Source organism: Gymnodraco acuticeps, unplaced genomic scaffold (assembly GCF_902827175.1).
Source record: "Gymnodraco acuticeps unplaced genomic scaffold, fGymAcu1.1, whole genome shotgun sequence".
NCBI classification, from domain to species: domain Eukaryota; kingdom Metazoa; phylum Chordata; class Actinopteri; order Perciformes; family Bathydraconidae; genus Gymnodraco; species Gymnodraco acuticeps.
Window position 1 is genome coordinate 2,826 of NW_022990946.1, and position 25,849 is coordinate 28,674.

Sequence of the window (25,849 nt, forward strand, 5' to 3'; positions counted from 1 at the left end):
TCCTAAATTGTGTATCCTGAATATATACCCTCATGACTTTGTAACTTCCAAGAATGTAACGTTTCTGCTCAATGCTTGCTTTTTGGAGGCTAAACAGTGCGTAGCTCGCACATGGAAGGAGCCATCGACCTGTGAACTTTCTCAACGGCTGAAAGGGATAACTTTATACCTTGCTCTTGAAAGGATACGGCTTTTCCTTAAAAACAAACTGGATAGGTTTTGGGAAATCTGGAAAACCTTTTCGACTTCCTGGAGCATAATGGTCTACAACATGATCGGGAGAATGAAGACACTTGAATATTATTTGGGCTGTGTTTCTATTTTATTTTCTTCTTTATTTATTTTTCAGTTTTTTCTGTTTTGCTGATAGAAAGTCTCTCTTGTTTGTGTCATTTCTATGCATACAAACTAATAAAGAGATGTTTGAAATTCTTTTCAATAATGTCATGCAACACATCGACTAAATTGACGTTTTCATAATGTAAATTCTTTACATGTCTTCTTTTGGGGACAAAACTATTTTAATGTAAATAATACATTTGGTGTCTGAATTATACTGTTGTTAACTATTTTAATAAAGCTGCTTCATAACCTTTGAGCGGTAGTGGATATGAAATGGTGCCACAGAAACATTATACAAGTGTATATTTGTTAACAATAGAGGTCTTTACCATCCTCTGTCTCACTGTGTGGCAAGTGGAGCTGGCAGACGGCAGCTTCATCAGAACTCTTCACCTCGAACAGCGGCCCTGCTGCCTGCTTGCCAGCTGATTGGAGGAGACTCTCCTCCCAAGGGACCGTCCTGTACAGAAGCTCCGCCTCCTGAGCCATGACGAACACCAGGCCAGTCAAATCACACTGGAACACACCTGGACCAGGACACCTGAACCTGTAGACACACAGGGGACAAGTTACTACAACAAGCCTTCACTGGCCTGTGTTCTGACTGACAGGTGTTCATCCAGCTGGAGTCTGACCTGCAGGAGGGTTTGTTGAAAGATCTGAAACACCTGATGATTACAGCAACATCACTGAAGATGTGTTCACATGCATCAGAATGTGTGTGCATGTGTGCAAAAACAAAACAATCCTACACACAGAAGCATTATTTTATTGATGTCTGTTAGAAAGAGATTGGATGCAATACCTCATGGTGAAAGACATGAAATTAAACACAATAAAATAAACCTATATTTTGAATGTGTTTAAATAATGTTTGGTCATGTTATAGCATTACCTGTATGGAGATCCAGTTGTGTGTTCAGGTGAGAAGGATTCAGGAGCCTGGAGCAAACAAAGTTATTTATGTATTATTTGAAAAATGCAAATTAGTCTGGATCATATGAGTTCATTGTCAATTTCAAACGGTCAAAACACAGTATTGCCAGCCAATCACAGCACATAATTACCAACCAATCACAGCACAGTATTACCAGCCAATCACAGCACATAATTACCAACCAATCACAGCACAGTATTACCAGCCAATCACAGCACATAATTACCAACCAATCACAGCACAGTATTACCAGCCAATCACAGCACAGTATTACCAGCCAATCACAGCACATCATTACCAACCAATCACAGCACAGTATTACCAGCCAATCACAGCACAGTATTACCAGCCAATCACAGCACATTATTACCAACCAATCACAGCACAGTATTACCAGCCAATCACAGCACAGTATTACCAGCCAATCACAGCACAGTATTACCAGCCAATCACAGCACATTATTACCAGCCAATCACAGCACATTATTACCAACCAATCACAGCACAGTATTACCAGCCAATCACAGCACAGTATTACCAGCCAATCACAGAACGGAAGTCCAGTATAGGAATATTTCCCATTTCGTCTGGGATCCAGATATTTCAATGTATCATATACATGTATTGCATCAACTTGGTGATATGTAATCCTCTTAGACACACCTCCCATTAAAAAAAAGAAACAAACACTAATTAAATAGAAATATTCTTAACTCATAATCGAATACCTGAATCATTTCGATCAATTGCGAGCTTTATAGCGTTTAAATTGACAGCCCTAACAATTATATTTGAATTCAGTGGTGAAATAAATACATTTCTCTCGGTTCAACTGCTCCTCTCTCACCTTTCTGTCTGTCTTCGCTTCCTGTTCCACATCAGAGTCACCTGATGGAGAGAAGAGGTGACACAGAAATAATCATTAAACTTCAACAAAGAGAACATTTAGCAGCCAAAATGACTGAATAGAGCTGTAACAAAATGGAATTAAAATATATTGTTATTGTACTATAAAGACCTTTGAAGATCAGATTTAATGTAGAATATCTTGATGAATGGAGGATATGGCTTCAGTACTCACAGGTCTTCTGGATCTTTGCTCTGATCGTCTCATAATCTCTTATCCTGTAGGGATGAACACAATCCAACAGTTTTAGGGTGCGTTCACACCTGCCTTGTATAGTCCGGTTGAATCGAACCCTGGTGCGTTTAGCCGCTTGGTGCGGTTCATTTGGGTCGGTGTGAACACAATCCGAGACCTCTTAAGTGAACTAAACAACCGGACTCTGGTCCGCTAAAATAGGTGGTCTCGGAGCGCTTGCTTGCGAACTCTGGAGCGGGTCATTGCTGGTGTGAACGCAGTCTGCACCAAAACATAGGAAGCGTAGTATTTACGTGTCACAAGAAGGCGGATATCTTCAAAAATCTTTAGCGAAAGAGTCTTTCAAGACATCCGCGGTTGTTTAGTTAAAGAGTGAAGCAGAATGAAGTGTTGAACAGTGTTGTGTATAGTAAAAATTCTCAGCAGCAGCCTAATCTCTGGGGATGTTCGTCACCCAGGAGAGTTTGAGGTAGACATGAAGACTGCCTCCGCGTCTTTGTGGGTAGAGAAGCGTTGTTGTGTGCCATCAACAACAACGCAGAGGGTGCACGAGTAGAGGAGAAAGTACTTCATGTTGAGTTCACGGAGCTTGCGTTTGACTGGATCGAAGCTCCGGCGTCTTCTGGTAAGCTCGGGACTGAAATCGGGATATATGCTGATGTGTTTCCCGTTGTAGTCCAGAGACTTTTTCTCCCTGGCAAGACGAAGGATTTTCACTTTGTCCTGGAAGTTCAGCAGCTCAATCATGATGGCCCGGGCTGGGTAGGGAAGGCATCTGGCCCCAGGAGCTGCGGGATGAGCCGAGTCAGGGAATTGTGTATCCTGCTCAAGGTACTTTTAATGGGATCCATTTTTGAGTCAATGTGAGTCGGCATGTCGGTCTTGATTTGCTGAATCGCATCCCACAAAGTTAGCAGAGACATGTTTCCCTCCATAGTTGCAATTGCAAAAAATACAATAATCCAGAGACCGTAGTGAGCCTTTACTATGTATTTTATATTCAAATGTTCATGGGTTCAGATCATGTGGATCAATGACATAAGCTTTAAAGAGCTAAGTTAACAGCGACAAACATACGAGCTTGAGATGCGCTTACTCACGCTGCGACCATCTTGGATAGAACCTGATTGAATCCTGGGTATACATTTTTTAAATAGATACCTCCAGGGCTCATCACCGCACTTTACAAGCCAGGGAAGGTGCCTGAATCCTGGGTAAACATTGTTTAATTGTTTAAGTGTTTTTAAATGTATGGAACAGTGTTTTGTCAGTTTCAAAACTCTCCCGTAATTGGCCGGAGAAATTGGGTCGATTTTGTATTCAATCTGACCGTTAATATTCCAGTCAGACGAAGTACGTAACATGGCCGGAGAGATCCCATGTTCATTTTGTAACAAAACCGGGGCATTCCCTCACCTCGCCGCCTTCTTGCCCGACCTTGTGCCCGGCCTCCTGAGATCCCCAGCAGCTTTCGACCTCGAGCCCGGCCCCCTGACTCTTCCAGCCGCTGCCTTCGCCCTCATGCCCGGCCCCCTGACTCTTCCAGCCGCTGCCTTCGCCCTCGAGCCCGGGCCCCCTGACTCTTCCAGCCGCTGCCTTCGCCCTCATGCCCGGCCCCCTGACTCTTCCAGCCGCTGCCTTCGCCCTCGAGCCCGGCCCCCTGACTCTTCCAGCCGCTGCCTTCGCCCTCATGCCCGGCCCCCTGAGTTCGCCCGCTGTGGCCTTCGTCCCTTTTTTAACTCTGCCTTGGCCCCAGGCTGTCTGCCCGAGACCCCCTCCTCGAAATCTGCCTTGCCCCCGGGCCTTCTGCCCGAGACCCCCTCTATGAACTCTGCCTTGCCCCCGGGCCGTCCGCCCGAGACCACCTTCTGTTCCTCTGCCTTGCTTCTGGGCTGTCGACCCAGACCCACCCCTCCGGACCCCCTCCACCCACCCTTTTGGAAATGTTGGACTTTGTTTTGGACATCTGGAATCCGTCCCTTGAGGGGGGGTTTCTGTCACGATCTTGGTGTTAGTGTGCATCTAGACCGGGTGACGACACTACCTATTGACGCAGCAACCACTGTAAGTTATATTCTTGTTTAATTAGACTTCTCTGTTTCATTTATTCTACTCTGTATAATTGTTCTGTAGTTATTGTAGCTAAAACGGCGCTTTTGAGAGATTTTAAATCTCAGATCTGCTCAAGTGAACCTGTTACACAGGTGTCAGTGGGGCACTCAAGCCTGCATTACAATATAGGCAGAGACACTCTGCTGTCGCCCATCAGCTGTAGAGAGTTAACTAATTAAAGGGGCGTGGCCCCACAGCTTTGAGAACTCAGCAATCAGGCGTCCATTTTAGGTAGCACTTTCCTGGAGCGTCAGCTTAAGCGTCAGACAGCCGAAGACTGACAAAGACATTGGAGTCCTGCGGGAGTAAGACTGACAAAGACATTGGAGTCCTGCAGGAGTCACGAGGGTGGCAAAGAGGAGGCAACTCCTACTCTGATTGATCTAATTACCGCTGGTGTTTTATTTTCTTTAGTTTTCTAGCCCCTCATGCTATAATCATGTGTATTTTCTCCATTCCTGTTCATGTGTCTTCTCGCAATTATCACTGGCCCCGTGTATCTCCTAATCGCTATAACCGGCCTGCTCTCGTCTATCCCACATGCTCCACTGAGATCCAACATCTAGTTTCTGGTGGCCTGTGGAACTGCCAGTCAGCTGTTCCTAAGGCTGACTTCATCTCTGGCTACGCCTCCCTGCAGTCTCTGGATTTCCTTGCTCTCACTGAGACCTGGATTACTCCATCCAACACATCCACCCCAGCAGCTCTCTCCACTGCATATTCCTTCTCCCATACACCCAGACCCACTGGCAGAGGAGGTGGCACTGGTCTCCTGCTCTCTCCCATATGGAGCTGTTCCCTCTTCAAGCTACCTAACTTCACTCCTTCCACCTTTGAATTCCATGCCGTCACAGTAACCCATCCTATACAGTTAACCATTGTTGTTCTCTACCGTCCACCAGGCGCCTTGGGGGACTTCTTGGAGGAATTAGATAATCTCCTCTCACACATCCCTGAAACTGGCCCTCCCGCTGTACTTCTCGGACACTTCAACCTCCAGACAGGGAAGATAGACAAACTAACATCTCTGTTAACCGCCTTTGCTTTCTCACTGTCTCCGTCCCCACCGACTCATAAAGCTGGCAATGTCCTTGATCTCTAAAGGAACTGTACTACTTGATATTCGCTCTTCTTTTTCTGACTCACCTTTACTCACCGCTGGGTCACCAGACCCTCCTTCCACCAACACACTAACCTCCTTTTCCCCTCTCTCTCCAAGTGATGTTCTTACCCTCATTACCTCTGCCCGCCCTACCACCTGTCCTCTGGACCCTATCCCTTCAAACCTCCTTCAGACTATCGCTCCTGATATTCTACCGTTTCTCACCCATTTCATCAACACTTCTCTAACTTCTGGTCACTTTCCAAACAGTCTCAAGGAGGCAAGAGTAAACCCTCTCCTAAAGAAACCCACTCTCAACCCGTCTGATGTTATAAACTACAGGCCTGTCTCTCTCCTCCCGTTCCTGTCTAAAACACTTGAACGCGCTGTCTTTAAACAACTCTCCTGTTATCTCCATGAGAACAACCTTCTGGATCTGCACCAGTCTGGTTTCAAGGCAGGTCACTCCACAGAAACTGCCCTCCTTGCTGTCACTGAGGAACTGCACACTGCTAAAGCAGCCTCCCTCTCCTCTGTCATCATCCTGTTGGACCTGTCTGCTGCATTTGACACGGTGAATCATCAGATCCTCCTTCACACTCTCCAAGAACTTGGAGTTTCAGGCTCTGCACTTTCCCTCCTCACCTCATACCTCAAAGACCGCACCTACAGGGTTACTTGGAGAGGGTCGGAGTCCGACCCTTGTCAATTAACTACGGGGGTCCCTCAGGGCTCTGTTCTTGGTCCCCTCCTCTTCTCCCTGTACACAAACTCGCTCGGATCAGTCATTAGCCCGCATGGTTTTTCTTACCACTGCTACGCTGACGACACCCAATTAATTCTGTCCTTTCCCCGCTCAGAGACCCAGGTCGTCGCACGCATCTCTGCTTGTCTAGCTGACATCTCTCAGTGGATGTCTGCTCACCACCTCAAGCTCAACCTTGACAAGACTGAGCTGCTCTTCCTCCCGGGAAAAGATTGTCCCACTCTTGACCTAACAATCAACATCGGCACCTCTGTTGTTTCCTCGACTCAGACTGCAAGGAATCTGGGTGTGACCCTAGATAACAACCTGTCCTTCACTGCAAACATCGCTGCTACAACCCGTTGTTGCAGATACACGCTTTACAACATCAGGAAGATACGTCCCCAGCTGACCCAGAAAGCGACTCAGGTTCTGTTCCAGGCTCTCGTCATCTCACGCCTAGACTACTGCAACTCCCTCCTGGCTGGTCTACCTGCATGTGCCATCCGACCTCTGCAGCTCATCCAGAATGCAGCGGCTCGTCTGGTCTTCAACCTTCCTAAATGTTCCCACACCACTCCGGTCCTCCGCTCCCTCCACTGGCTTCCGGTAACTGCTAGAATCCACTTCAAGACACTGGTACTTGCTTACCATGCTGCGAATGGATCTGGCCCTTCGTACATCCAGGACATGGTTAAACCGTACACCCCAGCGCGTGCACTCCGCTCTGCATCAACCAAACGGCTCGCTGCGCCCTCGCTGCGAGGGGGACCCAAGTTCCCATCGGCAGAAACACGTGGGTTTGCTATCCTGGCTCCAAGATGGTGGAATGAGCTCCCCATTGACATCAGGACGGCAGATAGCTTGCACATCTTCCGGCGCAGATTGAAAACTCATCTCTTTCGACTCCACTTCGAGCGATAGAACTATTAACGAAGCACTTTTATACTAATAAAGGACTGGCTTATCTAAAGCCAGTTGAGTAGCACTTGAAATGTTTGGCTCTATGAAACCTGATGTACTTTATGATTCTGTTTTCTTCAAGGTTGTGTCTTCCTGGTCGAATGTACTTATTGTAAGTCGCTTTGGATAAAAGCGTCAGCTAAATGCAATGTAATGTCACGGTTTTAGTGTTGTCTGTCTGGTAATGGGTTTTGTTTTGCTGTTCTGTTCTCCCTGTGTCTGATTGTCTCATTGTGTTCACCTGTTGCCCTTGTGTTTCTGCCTCCCTTACCCAGCTGTTTCTCGTCCCGTGATTACCCCTCTCTGTATTTAGTCTTTCCCTGTGTTTTGATGAAGAATCAGGTTGAATAACTAATGAAACATGAGATCTCCAGCAGTAACAGAGAGTCAGTGAACTGACCTGAGCGTCTCCAGTCTGCAGTCTGGACTCTCCAGAAGATCTCTCAGCAGGTCCCCTCCTGAATCCTGCAGATCGTTCTCACTCAGGTCCAGCTCTCTCAGAAGGGAGGGGTTGGACTTCAGAGCTGAGACCAGAACAGAACAGCTGATCTCTGACAAACTGCATCGCCTCAGTCTGAATAAAGAAATCATGATGAGGATTAAAATCAGTTTATAATCCAGTCTGATGTTCAGGTCTGACATGTGTAGCTCAACATTACTGCGTCCTAATCAATGATCTTTTCCCTGAATTTCAGTGACTTTCATTCTGTTATTGTGGATCATCATTATATCAGCCTTCTGTGTATGATCTGGGAAAACACGTCTAAATGATGGGAACATAAACATTTCTATGTCAGAAAGTAAACTTTAGGTAAAACTAATATTAGTTCAGAGGACCTTCTTTATTCAGACCATTTACTAAAGAAAACATACATTTCTTTTAACAACCAACAGTGGAAGAATAATAGTTTCTTTAGGAAACAATCAACTGTTACGACAACATTTACAAACGTATGGATGTAATATAGGTATGATGAAGCATCAGGTTGAACAACTAATGAAACATGAGATCTCCAGCAGTAACAGAGAGTCAGTGAACTGACCTGAGGGTCTCCAGTCTGCAGTCTGGACTCTCCAGAAGATCTTTCAGCAGCTTCACTCCTGAATCCTTCAGATTGTTGTGACTCAGGTCCAGGTCTCTCAGATGGGAGGGGTTGGACTTCAGAGCTGAGACCAGAACAGAACAGCTGATCTCTGACAAACTGCAGTCCCACAGTCTGAATAAAGAAATCATGATGTAACTTTAGAAAACATGGTTCCTGTTTAAAATAACTCCAGGTTTAATAAACTGATCAGAGCTGAAGAAGTTTAGAAAGTAGAAACTCCAGTTGAACATTTTTCCAACCCTAAATTCAAAATGGCCGACTTCTTGTACGTTTTTTACACACCTCCAAGGCGTTTTGGTTTAGTCTCCGCACTTTTGATATGCACATTAAAATAAGAATCACAATAATAATAATAATCCTATCGATATCAGTAATGTAGCGAGCTATCTGCCGTCATGATTTCGGACTCTTTTGTGTGTGTTTGGCAGGGTCAATAGGGTCTTCACCGACCTCTGCTCTCAGACCCTAATAAGTCATCTCAAGAAAAACACTCTTATTCTAGGTTAATAAATCATACATTCACGATCAGAATCGTGCATTTGTACCTGAGTAGAGATGCAGGTAATGAATAGGTAGGCTAAGATGAACTCTTTCTGCCAGGTTAGATGCATCCCGTGCCTCTAAGCAGGACACAGAACAAAGATGAGATGCAGGTGGTTGATGGTCAGCAGGTGTGTGTTAAACAGGTAACACCCTGCTGCTGCTTCATGATAACTGAGAGCATTATATTAGTATGAGCAGAGTGCACATGTGAGCAAACTGTCCAAAGTGTGTAGAGCTGTTAAAGCTGACAGCTGATCAGCTGAAGCAGACGTGGCTTCAGTGACGCTTCAGAGGAAAGCCCTCATCCCTCCTCTAGTCTGATGTGCTCTGAGAGAACATTAAGGACTGTCTCAATGAGCCCTTCACTTCCTCTCGTGTGATTACAAAGATACCTGAACATATTTATCTAGCATCAAGTGTCTTTCACCAGACCTGGGGCCTCATTTATACGTACGCTCAAAATATGGCCTACTCCAATTTCTAAGCAATCTTTGCGATATATAAAAAACACACTCTGACAAATGCATACGCGGTACGCCCAAAAACGGGAGGGATTTTATCCAAAGCGACTTACAATAAATGCATTCGACCAAGAAGATACAAACTTGAAGAAAACAGAATCATAAAAGTACATTATGTTTCATAGAGCCAAACCATTTTCAGTGCTACTCAATAGGCTTTAGATAAGCCACTCCTTTAGTGCTTTGTTAGTATGTAAGTGTTTAGCTGGTATATAAGTGCTTTTTATTTTTTTAATTTAATTTTATGATGAAGAATTCATTTGCAAAAATCGATTAAAGCCAATCTTAAAATGATTAAACAAATGCCTGTTTGCGACTCCTCAGTGCACACAAAAACATAACTTGGATAAATAAATAAATACGGATATGTTATTGAAAACCACCTCAAATATGTTGTCTTAATGTTATGAAATGTTTTCTCATAAATGATGCAGAAAATTACGGATTACGTCTAAACTGACCGTTCGCCCAAACTTGACAAGGTGCTCATAAAACACAGGAGGTATGGAAACTAAGAACACCATATTTGGTCAATTGTGCAGCTTATTTAACACAACATATTTGTTTTATTTCCTTTAACTGGTTGATAGATTTGCTGCTGGGGGGTTGAGACGCACAGCTGATTAATTATTTTAAATAAAGAAATACATGTTCAAATAAGTATAGAAACCAAGTCAAATTTGTCAAATGTATGGAACTGGTGATCACAGTTTGAACAGTTGACAGCTATAGGCCTACAGCTTTCATGCTTAAAACATAACTTGTTTTTTAAATTAAAGGGGGATCAAACACGAACAACATAACGGGTGAGGGAATGCTCCAGTTTTGGGACAAAATTAACATGGGATCCCTCCGGTCATTGTACGTACTTCGTCTCACTGGAATATTAACGGTCAGATTGAATACAACAGACCCAATTTCTCCTGTCAATGACGGGAGAGTTTTGAAAGTGACAAAACACTGTTTTCACACATTTAAAAACACTTAAACAATTAAACAATGTTTACCCAGGATTCAGGCACCTTCCCTGGCTTGTAAAGTGCTGTGAAGCAGCCTGTTCTTTGGGTGCAGTCTGGGTGCAAGAGCCATGTGCTGCAAGGAGCTCTCTGGGTGCGCTCTGCTTCTATTCACAGCACTTTCCCCCAGGTTTCAAATACTTATTGCTGGGTAGAAAAGCCATGTGCATCACCCTGGATCTCTGCATATGTGCCTGTGAGTCTGAGACCCTAACAACAGTGAATCTGCTGTTTTTACCTTCTTGTACATTTCACGAGTCGAATGTGGACGCAATGGACAGTTTCCTGTACATTTCACGAGTCGAATGTGGACGCAATGGACAGTTTCCTGTCCATATCACCGGCTGTTTAAGCAGTCAAATGCACATTTGAATTAAAACAGTTTAATGCACTTTTAACACTCATGTACCCACGATTTGAGCTCCTTTCCTGGGTTATAAAGTGAGATGAAGCAGCCTGTCTTCTGGGTGCGCTCTGTGGGTCTCACAGCCTGCTTCTCCGGGGTGCTGGAGAGTCATTTTCAGGCTCCTCTCCACAATTGTCCCCCTAAAAATGATTTTTAATCATATTTTTTGCATTTAAATGAATTATTTTATCATTAATGTGGTTCCCTAACACAATGTGCATAGTCTGGAGCTCACTGGGGTCCTGCATATGCTTTAATCAGGCGTTTTAACACTTTTTTTTCCCATGAAAATGATTTGTATTCACTATCATGGGGCTATATAAATCAAATTCCGGGTAATTCGGAGCACTATTGTACCTTTTACTATTTAAATGTATTTGTATTATATATGTTTGGGCTATAAAAGTGAAATTGCTGGGTGACTTTGTCAGTTTATGGAGCTTATCCCACAAATCCTGGAGGTTCCAAGCCGAATTTGGGAGCTCATAGGCGGCCTGCCATGCGCCCCCACCCGTGGAAAGAAGAAACAATTAAAGAAAACTGTCAATTATATCTTAAAATAATCAAAAATTAAGTAAGTGCCAACGGAGAAGGGGCTCAACAAAGCTCAACCCTTCGGCGCTTCGGGCCGAAGCCCCGGACACTTTTCCACTCCCCCGTTGTAACTTACAACGGAGAGGGAAAACCAAGTCTCCCCTTCTCCGTCGAACAAATTAATTCATCAATTTCAGACTACTGTCTGCACGAAATTGGAGACCCGGTTTTTGAGAAGACTCAGAAAAAAAACGGCTGTGTCACTTCATGGAAGAATGTATCCGCTCCATCTGTCCTCTGGCTCGGATACATGTGTTGCCCGGAGACCCCCCATCATGGTTCTTACCAAACTTTAAGTTTTTGAACTGGTCTCTGGAGGAATGCAAGGGGAGTTTGAGGGGACTCTACCCGCATTATGAGGCACTATTTTCGGATACATTTTTTATCACTTTTAGCCCTTTTTTATGGTTCTCCAAAAAGTGAACTCAGACTTTTTCTGAGTCTGGAGGAATGTAAGGGGAGTCGACAGGGGACTCTACCCGCATTATGAGTCACTATTTTCGGATACTTTTTTTCATTTTCAACCCTTTTCTATGGATCTCCAAAAAGTGAACTCAGACTTTTTCTGACTGTGGAGGAATGCAAGGGAAGTTGACAGGGGACTCTTGCAGGCTCATGATGCACTATTTTCGGATACTTTTTTTCATTTTCAGCCCTTTTCCATGGATGAATTGAAACTTTTTCTTTTAACATTTTGGTCAATTTGACCCAGTTCTGGTACCGCATTGCCTGGAGGATAGGACCGAGAGATGACAAACTCTCTGGCCGCCTCACAAGTCACTATTGTCGGACACTTTCTTTGCTTTACCCCGGTTCTATCACTCTTTCCTCCTTTGACCATAAAACGTGTTTCCTGCTGGGGTACTGCCTGGATCCGGGGCACCCCAAACCCTCTCATGGTCGGGGCACCATGAATTGATGTATCGAACCCAATGTTGCCATCACCAGCACAGAGGAGGTGCGGAGGTGGGACCATTTAACCCGGTGGTAACCCAAGTCCTCCCTTGGTCCGTGTACCATGCATTGAAGCATCGGACCCATGGTTGCAATCACCGGTTACGCTAACGCATATAAACGGAGAAACAGAAAATAATTTAAATAGAATTCACTGTGTCTGTTTCAGTAAGGATGTCGTCCGAATGCCCGGTGTGCAGACTCTTCTATCTGGCGTTGAACAAGCACCTTAAGCACAAACATGCAGTGCGGAACTTGGAGTAAAGAGGCATCATTCTTAAAATGGCCAGTGGCAGAATAAATGTTTGGACCAAACCCTGTCCCATCACAGGGTGGTCGTATGCTGGGAAGAAACTGCACCGTCATGTCACTCATGGCCACCCTGAGTTATCCCGAGATGAAGCACATCAGGTCCTGGCAAGGCTGAAGCATAGTGTGGCCCTGCAGTTGCTCCATGACCTCAGAGAGGCTAATCCCATCATTGGAATGGCTACATCATTGGATATCAGATTTCAGATTTCAAACCTTTATTTATCCAGATAAATCCCATTGAGATCATTGAACTCTTTTACAAGGGAGACCTGCTCAAGTAGGTTCCACATGAAACATACAAACATTAACAGAACAACAAAAGGACATCTTACATCATCATCACAGGGATTACAATTTACATAACTATCCACATGTACAGGTATAGACAATGAGGAGGAATACCCGGTGCACCCTCCACCCTTCTCCCCACATACTGAGTGTAACGAAGAGGACTGCAGGCAGGTGATGCTGGAACATTTGGTATTGAGGGCTCAGAAGGATGCCCTCATTGATGAGGTGAAGACCCTGCGCTCCAGGCTGAAAAAGGGGCTAAAACCCAGGAAGCAGAGTGCCACTGCTGCTGTGCTTGAGGAAGAGGAAGAATGTATACGATTTAAGGGCCTGGCAATCTCAAGTACCTCCGGCATAAACACAGTAGCCTCCGGCAGCAATACCCCTCTCAAGACCCCGGTCAAGACTCTCATGATGTCCCCAGAAGCCTCCAGTGGTGAGACCCCTCTCAAGACCCAGGTCAAGACTGTCATGCATTCACCAGCAGCCTCCAGCAGCAATACCCCTCTCAAGACCCCGGTCAAGACTCTCATGATGTCCCCAGAAGCCTCCAGTGGTGAGACCCCTCTCAAGACCCAGGTCAAGACTGTCATGCGGTCCCCAGAAGCCTCCGGTAGTGAGACCCCTGTATGCCAGAAGACCAGTGCGTCTGTCTACAATAAGCTGAAAGCTAATCTGGCTAAGGACTGGCCCTCTCCTCACTGGTCCACTGGGAAGGGACGGGGGAATACCATGCGTGAAATCACGTTGCCTCAAAGCATGGAGACGTACATTCAGACATACAGGGATCATTGTGAGGGTGTCGCACCGACAGTAAAACGGAAAGAAAATTGTCTGTCCAATGTCAGCCGGATAAAGAACTTCCTCGTATTCATGGCCCATGGTGTTAACCGGCTGTCAGATTGGCTGTTTCTAAAAGACACGGAGAGGGTCCGTGGCTGGAGCGAGTATATTGCAAAGTCGGGCCGGGCAGTCACAACATCGCTGTTGTTCCTGAAGAATGTGAACCATTTCCTGAGGTACTTGTCTGAGTCAAAGCTCCGGGGGTTCAGGCTCACCCAGTCTTATATGACCCACATTAGAGAGGTGAAAGCCAACATGAACGATTTGACAAAGTCTGTCACTGTCCACCAGTTCAAGGTGAAGAGGAACAAGCTGGATCGTCTGCCGAGCCAGGCGAAGCTTCTCTCCGCCATGGCGGCCGCTGAGAAGCGCATCCCTGATCTCCTTGACCTGATGGCTTGCAATCTGACCTCAATCACCCAGTACCTGCTATATGGCTATCCAACCCTTCATTTGAGCCTACTGTATGGCCACCGTCCGGGTGTGTACGCAAACATGACCAACACTGAGGTCTTGGAGGCGGACAGAAGGGGCACTGCCGAGAGCTACATCATCCACGTGCAGGATCACAAGACTGCCAAGACATTTGGCGAAGCACAGCTGGTGCTTACAGTAAAGGAGTTTAGCTGGGTCATGCGGTGGATGGGGATAAAAGAGGGCTTGTCGGCTCCTCAGAATGAATTCTTCCTTTTCACAACGGGGAAGCATGCCTCCAAGAACCTGAACGCTCACTTGAAGAGGGCTTGGGCTGATGCTGGGCTAGAAACAGCCGTCACCTTCACAATCCTGCGCACTGCCCTGGCTGACAATATCAAGCATCACCAAGATCCAGAAAGCAGGTCGATTCTCGCCAGGTTTATGTGTCACGACGTAAGCACTGCAGACCGGTTCTACGCGAATACGCCTGGAATAAAGGAGGGATTGAAGATCCGCTCCATGTTCAGGGCGGCAGCAGCTGCAGCAGCATCATCGGAAGGAGTTCTACCGCCGTCAGATACCTCCGAAGCGGACTCAGGGGCGGAGAGCAGCGATACCTCTTCTTCAGGGCCGGTTGATACTCCTGACGAGGGGGCATGGGCCGTGGACTCAGCCTGTTTCCCTTGGTGCACCATACAAGTTAGATGAATAATATGGCATCATGTTTTTATTATGTATATTATATATATTGTGTATACTATTTTTGTAAAAATCATGTAATAATTCAATAAATAATAAAACATTTATATAGATTTTAAATCTCAGATCTGCTCCGGCGAAACCTGCTACACAGGTCTCAGCACTCAAGCCTGCATTACAATATAGGCAGGGCCAGTCTGCTGTCGCCCATCAGCTGTAGATAGTTAACTAATTCGAGGGCCGTGGCCCTACAGCTGTGAGAACTCAGCAATCAGGCGTCCATTTTAGGTAGCTCTTTCCTGGAGCGTCAGCTTCAGCGTCAGACAGCCGAAGACTGACAAAGACATTGGAGTCCTGCGGGAGTAAGACTGACAAAGACATTGGAGTCCTGCGGGAGTAAGACTGACAAAGACATTGGAGTCCTGCGGGAGTAAGACTGACAAAGACATTGGAGTCCTGCGGGAGTCACGAGGGAGGCAAAGAGGAGGCAAATCCTACTCTGATTGAGCTGGTGTCTTATTTCTCTTTTCTTTAGTTTTCTAGCCCCTCATGCTATAATCATGTGTATTTTCTCCATTCCTGTTCATGTGTCTTCTCGCAATTATCACTGGCCCCGTGTATCTCGTAATCGATATAACCGGCCTGCTCTCGTCTATCCCACATGCTCCACTGAGATCCAACATCTAGTTTCAGGTGGCCTGTGGAACTGCCAGTCAGCTGTTCCTAAGGCTGACTTCATCTCTGGCTACGCCTCCCTGCAGTCTCTGGATTTCCTTGCTCTCACTGAGACCTGGATTACTCCATCCAACACATCCACCCCAGCAGCTCTCTCCACTGCATATTCCTTCTCCCATACACCCAGACCCACTGGCAGAGGAGGTGGCACTGGTCTCCTGCTCTCTCCCAAATGGAGCTTTTCCCTCTTCAAGCTACCTAACTTCACTCCTTCCACCTTTGAATTCCATGCCGTCACAGTAACCCATCCTATACAGTTAACCATTGTTGTTCTCTACCGTCCACCAGGCGCCTTGGGGGACTTCTTGGAGGAATTAGATAATCTCCTCTCACTCATCCCTGAAACTGGCCCTCCCGCTGTACTTCTCGGAGACTTCAACCTCCAGACAGGGAAGATAGACGAACTAACATCCCTGTTAACCGCCTTTGCTTTCTCACTGTCTCCGTCCCCACCGACTCATAAAGCTTGCAATGTCCTTGATCTCATATTCTCAAGGAACTGCGCTACTTCTAACCTCTCTGTAAACCCGCTCCACACATCCGATCACTTCTTCATTTCATTCTCTCTACCCCTTTCCAAACATAACGAACTAATCTCTTCTCATCCTGCACTTGTCCGCCGTAACCTTCGCTCCCTCTCCCCCTCTACCTTTGCCTCGTCGGTGCTCTCATCCCTCCCTTCCTCTGACTCGTTCCAACTCCTGCCTTCAAACTCTGCTGCAGAAACTCTCCTCTCTACTCTCTCATCCTCTCTGGACTCTCTCTGTCCTCTCACATCTCGGCAGGCTCGTCAGTCCCCTCCTGCTCCCTGGTTAAATGATGCACTGTGTGCTAATAGAACCGTCCTTCGGGCAGCAGAGCGGAAACGGTGGAAATCCAAACACCGTGACGACCTCCTAACCTATCAGGCTCTCCTCTCCTCTTTCTCTGCTTCGATCTCTCAGGCAAAAAGCACTTTCTTTCAAGATAAGATCCAATCTTCCTATTCCAATCCCCAAAAACTATTTTCCATCTTCTCCACCCTCCTGGACCCCCCCAAAGCCCCTCCCCCCTCCACCCTCCTGGACCCTCCCAACGCCCCTCCCCCCTCCTCACTTCTGTCAAGCGACTTTGTTACCCACTTTGAAAACAAGGTTGACTCACCTTTACTCACCGCTGGGTCACCAGACCCTCCTTCCACCCACACACTGACCTCCTTTTCCCCTCTCTCTCCAAGTGAGGTTCTTACCCTCATTACCTCTGCCCGCCCTACCACCTGTCCTCTGGACCCTATCCCTTCAAACCTCCTTCAGACTATCGCTCCTGATATTCTACCATTTCTCACCCATTTCATCAACACTTCTCTAACTTCTGGTCACTTTCCAAACAGTCTCAAGGAGGCAAGAGTAAACCCTCTCCTAAAGAAACCCACTCTCAACCCGTCTGATGTTATAAACTACAGGCCTGTCTCTCTCCTCCCGTTCCTGTCTAAATCACTTGAACGCGCTGTCTTTAAACAACTCTCCTGTTATCTCAATCAGAACAACCTTCTGGATCCGCACCAGTCTGGTTTCAAGGCAGGTCACTCCACAGAAACTGCTCTCATTACTGTCACTGAGGAACTGCACACTGCCAAAACTGCATCCCTCTCCTCTGTCATCATCCTGTTGGACCTGTCTGCTGCATTCGACACGGTGAATCATCAGATCCTCCTTCGCACTCTCCAAAAACTTGGAGTTTCAGGCTCTACACTTTCCCTCCTCACCTCATACCTGAAAGACCGTACCTACAGGGTCACTTGGAGAGGGTCTGAGTCCGACCCTTGTCAATTAACTACGGGGGTCCCTCAGGGCTCTGTTCTTGGTCCCCTCCTCTTCTCCCTGTACACAAACTCACTCGGATCAGTCATTAGCCCGCATGGTTTTTCATACCACTGCTACGCTGATGACACCCAATTAATTCTGTCCTTACCCCGCTCAGAGACCCAGGTCGTCGCACGCATCTCTGCTTGTCTAGCTGACATCTCTCAGTGGATGTCTGCTCACCACCTCAAGCTCAACCTTGACAAGACTGAGCTGCTCTACCTCCCGGGAAAAGATTGTCCCACTCTTGACCTGACAATCAACATCGGCACCTCAGTTGTTTCCCCGACTCAGACTGCAAGGTATCTGGGTGTGACCCTAGACCCTTCACTGCAAACATCGCTGCTACAACCCGTTGCTGCAGATACACGCTTTACAACATCAGGAGGATACGTCCCCAGCTGACCCAGAAAGCCACGCAGGTTCTGGTCCAGGCTCTCGTCATCTCACGCCTAGACTACTGCAACTCCCTCCTGGCTGGTCTACCTGCATGTGCCATCCGACCTCTGCAGCTCACCCAGAATGCAGCGGCTCGCCTGGTCTTCAACCTTCCTAAATGTTCCCACACCACTCCGCTCCTCCGCTCCCTTCACTGGCTTCCGGTAACTGCTAGAATCCACTTCAAGACACTGGTACTTGCTTACCATGCTGCGAATGGATCTGGCCCTTCCTACATCCAGGACATGGTTAAACCGTACACCCCAGCGCGTGCACTACGCTCTGCATCAACCAAACGACTCGCTGCACCATCGCTGCGAGGGGGACCCAAGTTCCCATCGGCAGAAACACGTGGGTTTGCTATCCTGGCTCCAAGATGGTGGAATGAGCTCCCCATTGACATCAGGACAGCAGATAGCTTGCACATCTTCCGGCGCAGACTGAAAACTGATCTCTTTCGACTCCACTTTGAGCGTTAGAACTATTAACAAAGCACTTATATACTAATAAAGGACTGGATTACCTAAAGCCAGTTGAGTAGCACTTGAAATGTTTGGCTCTATGAAACCTGATGTACTTATATGATTCTGTTTTCTTCAAGGTTGTGTCTTCCTGGTCGAATGTACTTATTGTAAGTCGCTTTGGATAAAAGCGTTAGCTAAATGCAATGTAATGTAATGTAATAACCTTGAAGATTCTCAGGGGTTGATACAGTGCCAGGTATCAGACTATTTAAACAATGTTTACCCAGGATTCAGACACTTTCCCTGTCTTTTAACATGCAGTGATGCGCCCTGGAGGTATCAGACTATTTTAAACAACTTTTCCCCGCCTTTCAAACACTTATTCCTGGGTTTTAGCCTGTCATTTTGCACGATATGATTTAACATTGAACCTCTCCTGAAAATGCACATATCCTGTGCTTATTCATTGATTTTGGTGACGATCCGACCTCCATGCTGCTACTCTGGTTCAAAACTGCATCCACCAAACAATATGATTTATCTCGACCTCCCCAAAATAACCAAATTCTGACACGGTGTGAGATGTCTGTTTTAGCTGATTTGTCATCATTTCCTGCGATCTCCTTCCTGCAGTCAGTCAGAATGAATGAATGAATGAATGAATGGGCGTTTCTTTGACTATTTATAGGCAAATATGGGCGTTACGTGAAGCCCGCAAAAGCTGCACCGCATTTCGAGTTGATTGTGATTTATAAAGGGAAACCGGCGTAGGAAGTGCGTGTGCAGTGTTTTATAAATCGGAATACTTTTGTGCGTATTTATTTGCTTTGTCCTACGTACGCCACCTTCCCATGTGAATCTTATGCAAAGCTTTATTAATGAGCGGGCTTTTTTTCGAAAGGATTTCAGAGAGTTGCCCCCCCCCCCCCCCCCCGCCCCTCGATACTGCAACACATACTTCTCATAAATATTAAACACAACGTGCTTCTACTTCACATCTGAAACTCTGCTCCATCTGCACTAACTCATGATGTGCAGCCAGACAAACACAAACCCTCAGAAACTGATTCAACTCAAGATAATAACATTTACAAATAGGAAAAATAGGATGAATTTCAAATGTGAAAAGAACATCCAGAAGAGTGGATTCATCAAATCACAGCTTCTTCAGTGTAAACTATTCAGTCAGTAAAGCATCGTGTAGCTTCAGAAACATGTTGGAAACAGCAACAACTGAAAATACTTGTAAGTGTTTGATAGTTTTAATAAACATATTTAATTATTGTATTTCAAATAATTTGTTAAAATCATGATGGAGAAAATAGGATGTGATTCATGTGGGAATTATACAGTGAAGGTGTTTTTTGTTATATTTAAATGTAAAGATCAACATGGCGCTGCCACAGTCAGTGAACTAAACCACAGAAGAAGAATGTAGAGCATTAAGATGCTCAGTGAGGATCAGAGTGATATCAGCCTGATGTCTGCAGCTCAGAGTCAACACAACTCTCTTCACCTTAAAAAGCAAGTTGGAGATGGAGAACTGACCTGAGAGCCTCCAGTCTGCAGTCTGGACTCTCCAGAAGATCTCTCAGCAGCTTCACTCCTGAATCCTGCAGATCGTTGCGACTCAGGTCCAGATCTCTCAGATGGGAGGGGTTGGACTTCAGAGCTGAGATCAGATCAGAACAGCTGATCTCTGAAAAACTGCAGCTCCTCAGTCTGAATAAAGAAATCATGATGAGGATTAAAATCAGTTTATAATCCAGTCTGATGTTCAGGTCTGAAATGTGTAGCTCAACATTACTGCGTTCTAATCAATGATCTTTTCCCTGAATTTCAGTGACTTTCATTCTGTTATTGTGGATCATCATTATATCAGCCTTCTGTGTATGATCTGGGAAAACACGTCTAAATGATGGGAACATAAACATTTCTATGTCAGAAAGTAAACTTTAAGTACAACTACATTTAGTTCAGAGGACCTTCTTTATTCAGACCATTTACTAAATAAATCATACATTTACTTGAACAAATGACAGTTGAATAATAATAGTTTATTTAGGAAACAATCAACTGTTACGACAACATTTACAAACGTATGGATGTAATATAGGTATGATGAAGCATCAGGTTGAATAACTAATGAAACATGAGATCTCCAGCAGTAACAGAGAGTCAGAGAACTGACCTGAGAGTCTCCAGTCTGCAGTCTGGACTCTCCAGAAGATCTCTCAGCAGCTCCACTCCTGAATCCTGCAGATCGTTCTCACTCAGGTCCAGCTCTCTCAGATGGGAGGGGTTGGACTTCAGAGCTGAGACCAGAACAGAACAGCTGATCTCTGACAAACTGCAGCCCCTCAGTCTGAATAAAGAAATCATGATGTAACTTTAGAAAACATGGTTCCTGTTTAAAATAACTCCAGGTTTAATAAACTGATCGGAGCTGAAGAAGTTTAGAAAATGGAAACTCCAAACAGGTTAAAAACTGTAAGACAGAAAAAGTGAAATTGAGCTGATAGTCCGTGTTTTTTTTATTTCAATAGTTTTATTTGTTAAACCAGTAAACAGAGAGGAGACTGCAGGCTCTTTAGTTTCTGCTCTTAGTCTTACTAAATGATCAAATGATCTTTGGGGAGAGGGATGGGACTCTCAGAAGATAATGAAGAACTAAAGTCCTCGCTCAATAACGTGTGGGGAGGCTTTATAAAGAATAACATCATCAAAGCATGTATATTAATATTTCAGTGAGAAATGTCAGCCTATAGCCACGAGGCGCTGTCTGTGGTGAGGTCTGTGCTGAAGCGTTCCTCTGACGCTGCTGTGGCTCCTTTGAAAGGAAATCCAACCACTGTTAATAAACTATGGCCAGTCAGATTCAGCAGGAGAGTCAGTAAACGTCCGGTCAGCAGAGCGCTGCAGTGCTGTCTCTGCTGTATAACTACTCTATGTGACAGTGGAAGAGAGACGATGAACACTTCATATTCATAAAGTACCGCCAGTTACATATATTCAAACTTTCCCACCAAACCAACCACACTTGAATGGACAGTAAGTTCCTGAAGTTAAATCATGCTCCATCTGTTTTATTATTTTTACCCTCAGAGCAGCCGTGTTGCATTCTGGGAGCTTGTTCATCACAGCAGTGGATTTAAGCAGCAGAAAGCCGGCACGTGTACAGCCTCTAAAGCGAGCTGCAAACATCGCTCCGGTGCTCGAGCGGCACTTTGATATATACATATTGATCTCAGCACAGAAGTTAAAGATGGAGAACTGACCTGAGGGTCTCCAGTCTGCAGTCTGGACTCTCCAGAAGATCTCTCAGCAGCTTCACTCCTGAATCCTTCAGATCGTTGAATCTAAGGTCCAGATGTCTCAGATGGGAGGGGTTGGACTTCAGAGCTGAGATCAGAGTAGCCCAGCTGATCTCTGACAACCTGCAGCCCTCCAGACTAAATAAAGAAAACATGATGTAACTTTAGAAAACAATGTTCCTGTTTGAAATAACTCCAGGTTTAATAATCTGTTCAGAGTTAAACAGGGTTTTAATGTCAGAGATGATTTAGAAACAATCCATTGATAATCTGGAACTTTAACTTTGATCAGATGTTTATCAACTCCTTCATCTCCCTGACAGCTCATCAGTACTGACAGCATCTCCACTGACTCCTGGAGCACAGGGTGAGTCTGTGGAAGCTCAAACACTCTCCCTCACACATTCACCTTCTCTCTGTTACTATGATCAATATTCAGTCATTAGCAAAAGTGAGAAAAATAATTAAAATGTATTTGTTCATAGGAAAATTCAGAAAGTGATACATAAAAACAGATCTGTATGAACTGCAGTCAGTGAACTGACCTGAGAGACTCCAGTCTGCAGTTTGGACTCTTCAGTCCAGAACTCAGCAGCTCCACTCGTGAATCCTTCAGATCATTGTGACTCAGGTCCAGATCTCTCAGATGGGAGGGGTCAGACTTCAGAGCTGAGGCCAAGACTTCACATTCAGTCTCTGAGAGTCCGCAGCCAGAAAGTCTATAATAACACATAGATTACAACATGTGTTAAAAAAGAGGAAACATTATATTAAACTCAAGCATTAGATTAAAACATATTTGACATGTTCTGATAGACATTTTCTGTTATTCCATGTAATATTATATATAATAATGTATTATAATAGAGTTGAATGTGTTGTCAGTGTGATCTGATCACATGTCTGTCCTCATGCTGTCAGTGCCTGTTACCAAAGAAACAGAAATCAAATAAATCATTTGAAAATATTAGAGATGTACATATGTAAATGTTTATTAATATTTGGATTTCATGGGTGAAGGATGTTTTGGCTTCTCTGAGCATCTGAAAATGTATTGCAAACATAAATAACAAACCAATAAAGTTTCAATATTTTCAACTGAATACCATCAGATGTTCCCAGTGTATCAGCATTAAGACATAACTCTGTTATTGGTGGGAAATGATATAGATCTTACTTTAAACTCTAATACATTGTGATAAAAACGTGTCTGTTTAATGATAAATAAACTTCTACAAAGTAATAATAACAGCTTTCTCTGATAACTGGAAGTCCTGCTGTGTGGTGTGATCACATGCTGAGAAACCTCTAAAGTCCTTCATGTCTTTGACATGTCGCCTCCATCACTCAATATGAAGAGAGAAATGGTTCAATTTAAATATTATTATAAATAAATAGAAGAATATTGTTGGTTTTATTTTGCTCTCAGTATTCAAACAGCAGAAACGTGTTAGTGTTTAAACTTCTGATCCATATTAGTTTATAAAGTTAATCACATCTGGACATACACAGCCTTCCTGCAGTTCCTCACAGCTGGAATCAGTCTCTGTCGTCCCTCATCTCAAAATAAATATATATTTTGATTGTGTGTAAATAATGTTTGGTCATGTTATAGCATTACCTGTATGAAGATCTAGTTGTGTGTTCAGGCGACAACGAATCAGGAGCCTTGAACAGACAAAGTTATGTATTTATTATTTGAAAAATGCAAATTAGTCTGGATTATCTGAGTTCATTGTCAATTTCAAACGGTCAAAACACAGTATTACCAGCAAATCACAGCACAGTATTACCAGCCAATCATAGAAAGTATTACCAGCAAATCACAGCACAGTAATAGCAGCCAATCACAGCACAGTATTACCAGCCAATCACAGAAGAGAAGTCCCAGACAATCACAGTACAGTATTACCAGCCAATCACAGTAGAGTTTTACCAGCCAATCACAGCACAGTAATAACAGACAATCACAGTACAGTATTACCAGCCAATCACAGTAGAGTATAACCAGCCAATCACAGTAGAGTATTACCAGCCAATCACAGCACAGTAATAACAGACAATCACAGCACAGTATTACCAGCCAATCACAGCACAGTATTACCAGCCAATCACAGCACAGTATTACCAGACAATCACAGCACGCTATTACCAGACAATCACAGCACAGTAATAGCAGCCAATCACAGCACAGTAATACCAGCCAATCAAAGTACGGTATTACCAGCCAATCACAGTAGAGTATTACCAGACAATCACAGCACATTAATACCAGACAATCACAGCACAGTAATACCAGCCAATCACAGCACATTATTACCAGCCAATCACAGTAGAGTATTACCAGCCAATCACAGCACAGTAATAACAGACAATCACAGCACAGTATTACCAGCCAATCACAGAAGAGAAGTCCCAGACAATCACAGTACAGTATTACCAGCCAATCACAGTAGAGTATAACCAGCCAATCACAGCACAGTAATAACAGACAATCACAGCGCAGTATTACCAGCCAATCACAGTACAGTATTACCAGCCAATCACAGAAGAGAAGTACCAGCCAATCACAGCACAGTATTACCAGCCAATCAGAGAAGAGAAGTACCAGCCAGTAGGAATATTTCCCATTTCATCGGGATCCTGATATTTTAAATGGCATCTTCATATACATTTATTATGTTATATACAACTTGGTGATATGTAATCCTCTTAGACACACCTCCCATTAAAAAAAAGAAACAAACACTAATTAATTAGAATGATTCTTAACTCATAATCGAATACCTGAATATTTTCGATCAATTGCGAGCGTTATAGCGTTTAAATTGACAGCCCTAACAATTATATTTGAATTCAGTGGTGAAATAAATACACTTCTCTCTGTTCAACTGCTCCTCTCTCACCTTTCTGTCTGTCTTCGCTTCCTGTTCCACATCGGAGTCACCTGATGGAGAGAAGAGGTGACACAGAAATAATCATTAAACTTCAACAAAGAGAACATTTAGCAGCCAAAATGACTGAATAGAGCTGTAACAAAATGGAATTAAAATCTATTGTTGTTGTACTATAAAGACCTTTGAAGATCAGATTTAATGTAGAATATCTTGATGAATGGAGGACATGGCTTCAGTACTCACAGGTCTTCTGGATCTTTGCTCTGATCGTCTCATCATATCTGATCCTGTAGGGATGAACACAATCCAACAGTTTTAGATTCAGTTTAAATAAGTGTTTGTTCTTTGAGTCGGCTTCAGAGTCCTGATCTCATGCTTTACATCCCATCATATCTTCTCTGCAAACACTACGACTGACTGCCACAGCTCTCTGCTGCATCACAGGAAGTAACCAGTCATTAGAAACAAGAAACATCCCATACAAAACAGACTACCTTTTCTTCTGTAAAATCCCTTATGTCTGTTAGAGAGTTGATTATTAAAGGGTGGTTTTGCATTTTCAGCTGACCTTCTATAGTTGATGGATGAATGAGAGAGCATGCAGTCAGTGGGTAACATCACTGATCTGTTGTGATTCCCCAGTGAGAGAAACACCTCCCTGTGTTTAATACAATACTGCTGAACTAGCAGAGACCCCTTTCTGACCTGAGAGTCTCCAGTCTGCAGTCTGGACTCTCCAGAAGATCTCTCAGCAGCTTCACTCCTGAATCCTGCAGCTTGTTGTGACTCAGGTCCAGCTCTCTCAGATGGGAGGGGTTGGACTTCAGAGCTGAGATCAGAGCAGAACAGCTGATCTCTGACAACCTGCAGCGCCTCAGTCTGAATAAAGAAATTATGATGAGGAGAAAAATCAGTTTATAATCCAGTCTGATGTTCAGGTCTGAAATGTGTAGCTCAACATTACTGCGTTCTAATCAATGATATTTTCCCTGAATTACAGAGACTTTCATTCTGTTATTGTGGATCATCATTATATCAGCCTTCTGTGTATGATCTGGGAAAACACGTCTAAATGATGGGAACATAAACATTTCTATGTCAGAAAGTAAACTTTATGTAAAACTAATATTAGTTCAGAGGACCTTCTTTATTCAG

General features: G+C 44.5%; 1 protein-coding gene across 1 annotated transcript in view; it reads right to left on the reverse strand.

The window, feature by feature from the left end:
* Positions 1 to 671: 671 nt before the first annotated feature.
* The window catches only part of LOC117558541 (NACHT, LRR and PYD domains-containing protein 14-like), a gene marked incomplete at its 3' end in the record, with an annotated part of 94,565 nt that continues 69,387 nt past the window's right edge, over positions 672 to 25,849 (reverse strand). The window contains exons 9-17 of the mRNA XM_034234789.1: positions 25,400 to 25,573; positions 20,675 to 20,848; positions 20,032 to 20,205; positions 8,347 to 8,520; positions 7,704 to 7,877; positions 2,361 to 2,404; positions 2,127 to 2,167; positions 1,238 to 1,284; positions 672 to 889 (exon numbers count right to left, since the gene is read on the reverse strand). Of these exons, the coding sequence (XP_034090680.1) occupies positions 672 to 889; positions 1,238 to 1,284; positions 2,127 to 2,167; positions 2,361 to 2,404; positions 7,704 to 7,877; positions 8,347 to 8,520; positions 20,032 to 20,205; positions 20,675 to 20,848; positions 25,400 to 25,573 (1,220 nt within the window). The remainder of the gene's footprint in view (positions 890 to 1,237; positions 1,285 to 2,126; positions 2,168 to 2,360; positions 2,405 to 7,703; positions 7,878 to 8,346; positions 8,521 to 20,031; positions 20,206 to 20,674; positions 20,849 to 25,399; positions 25,574 to 25,849) is intronic.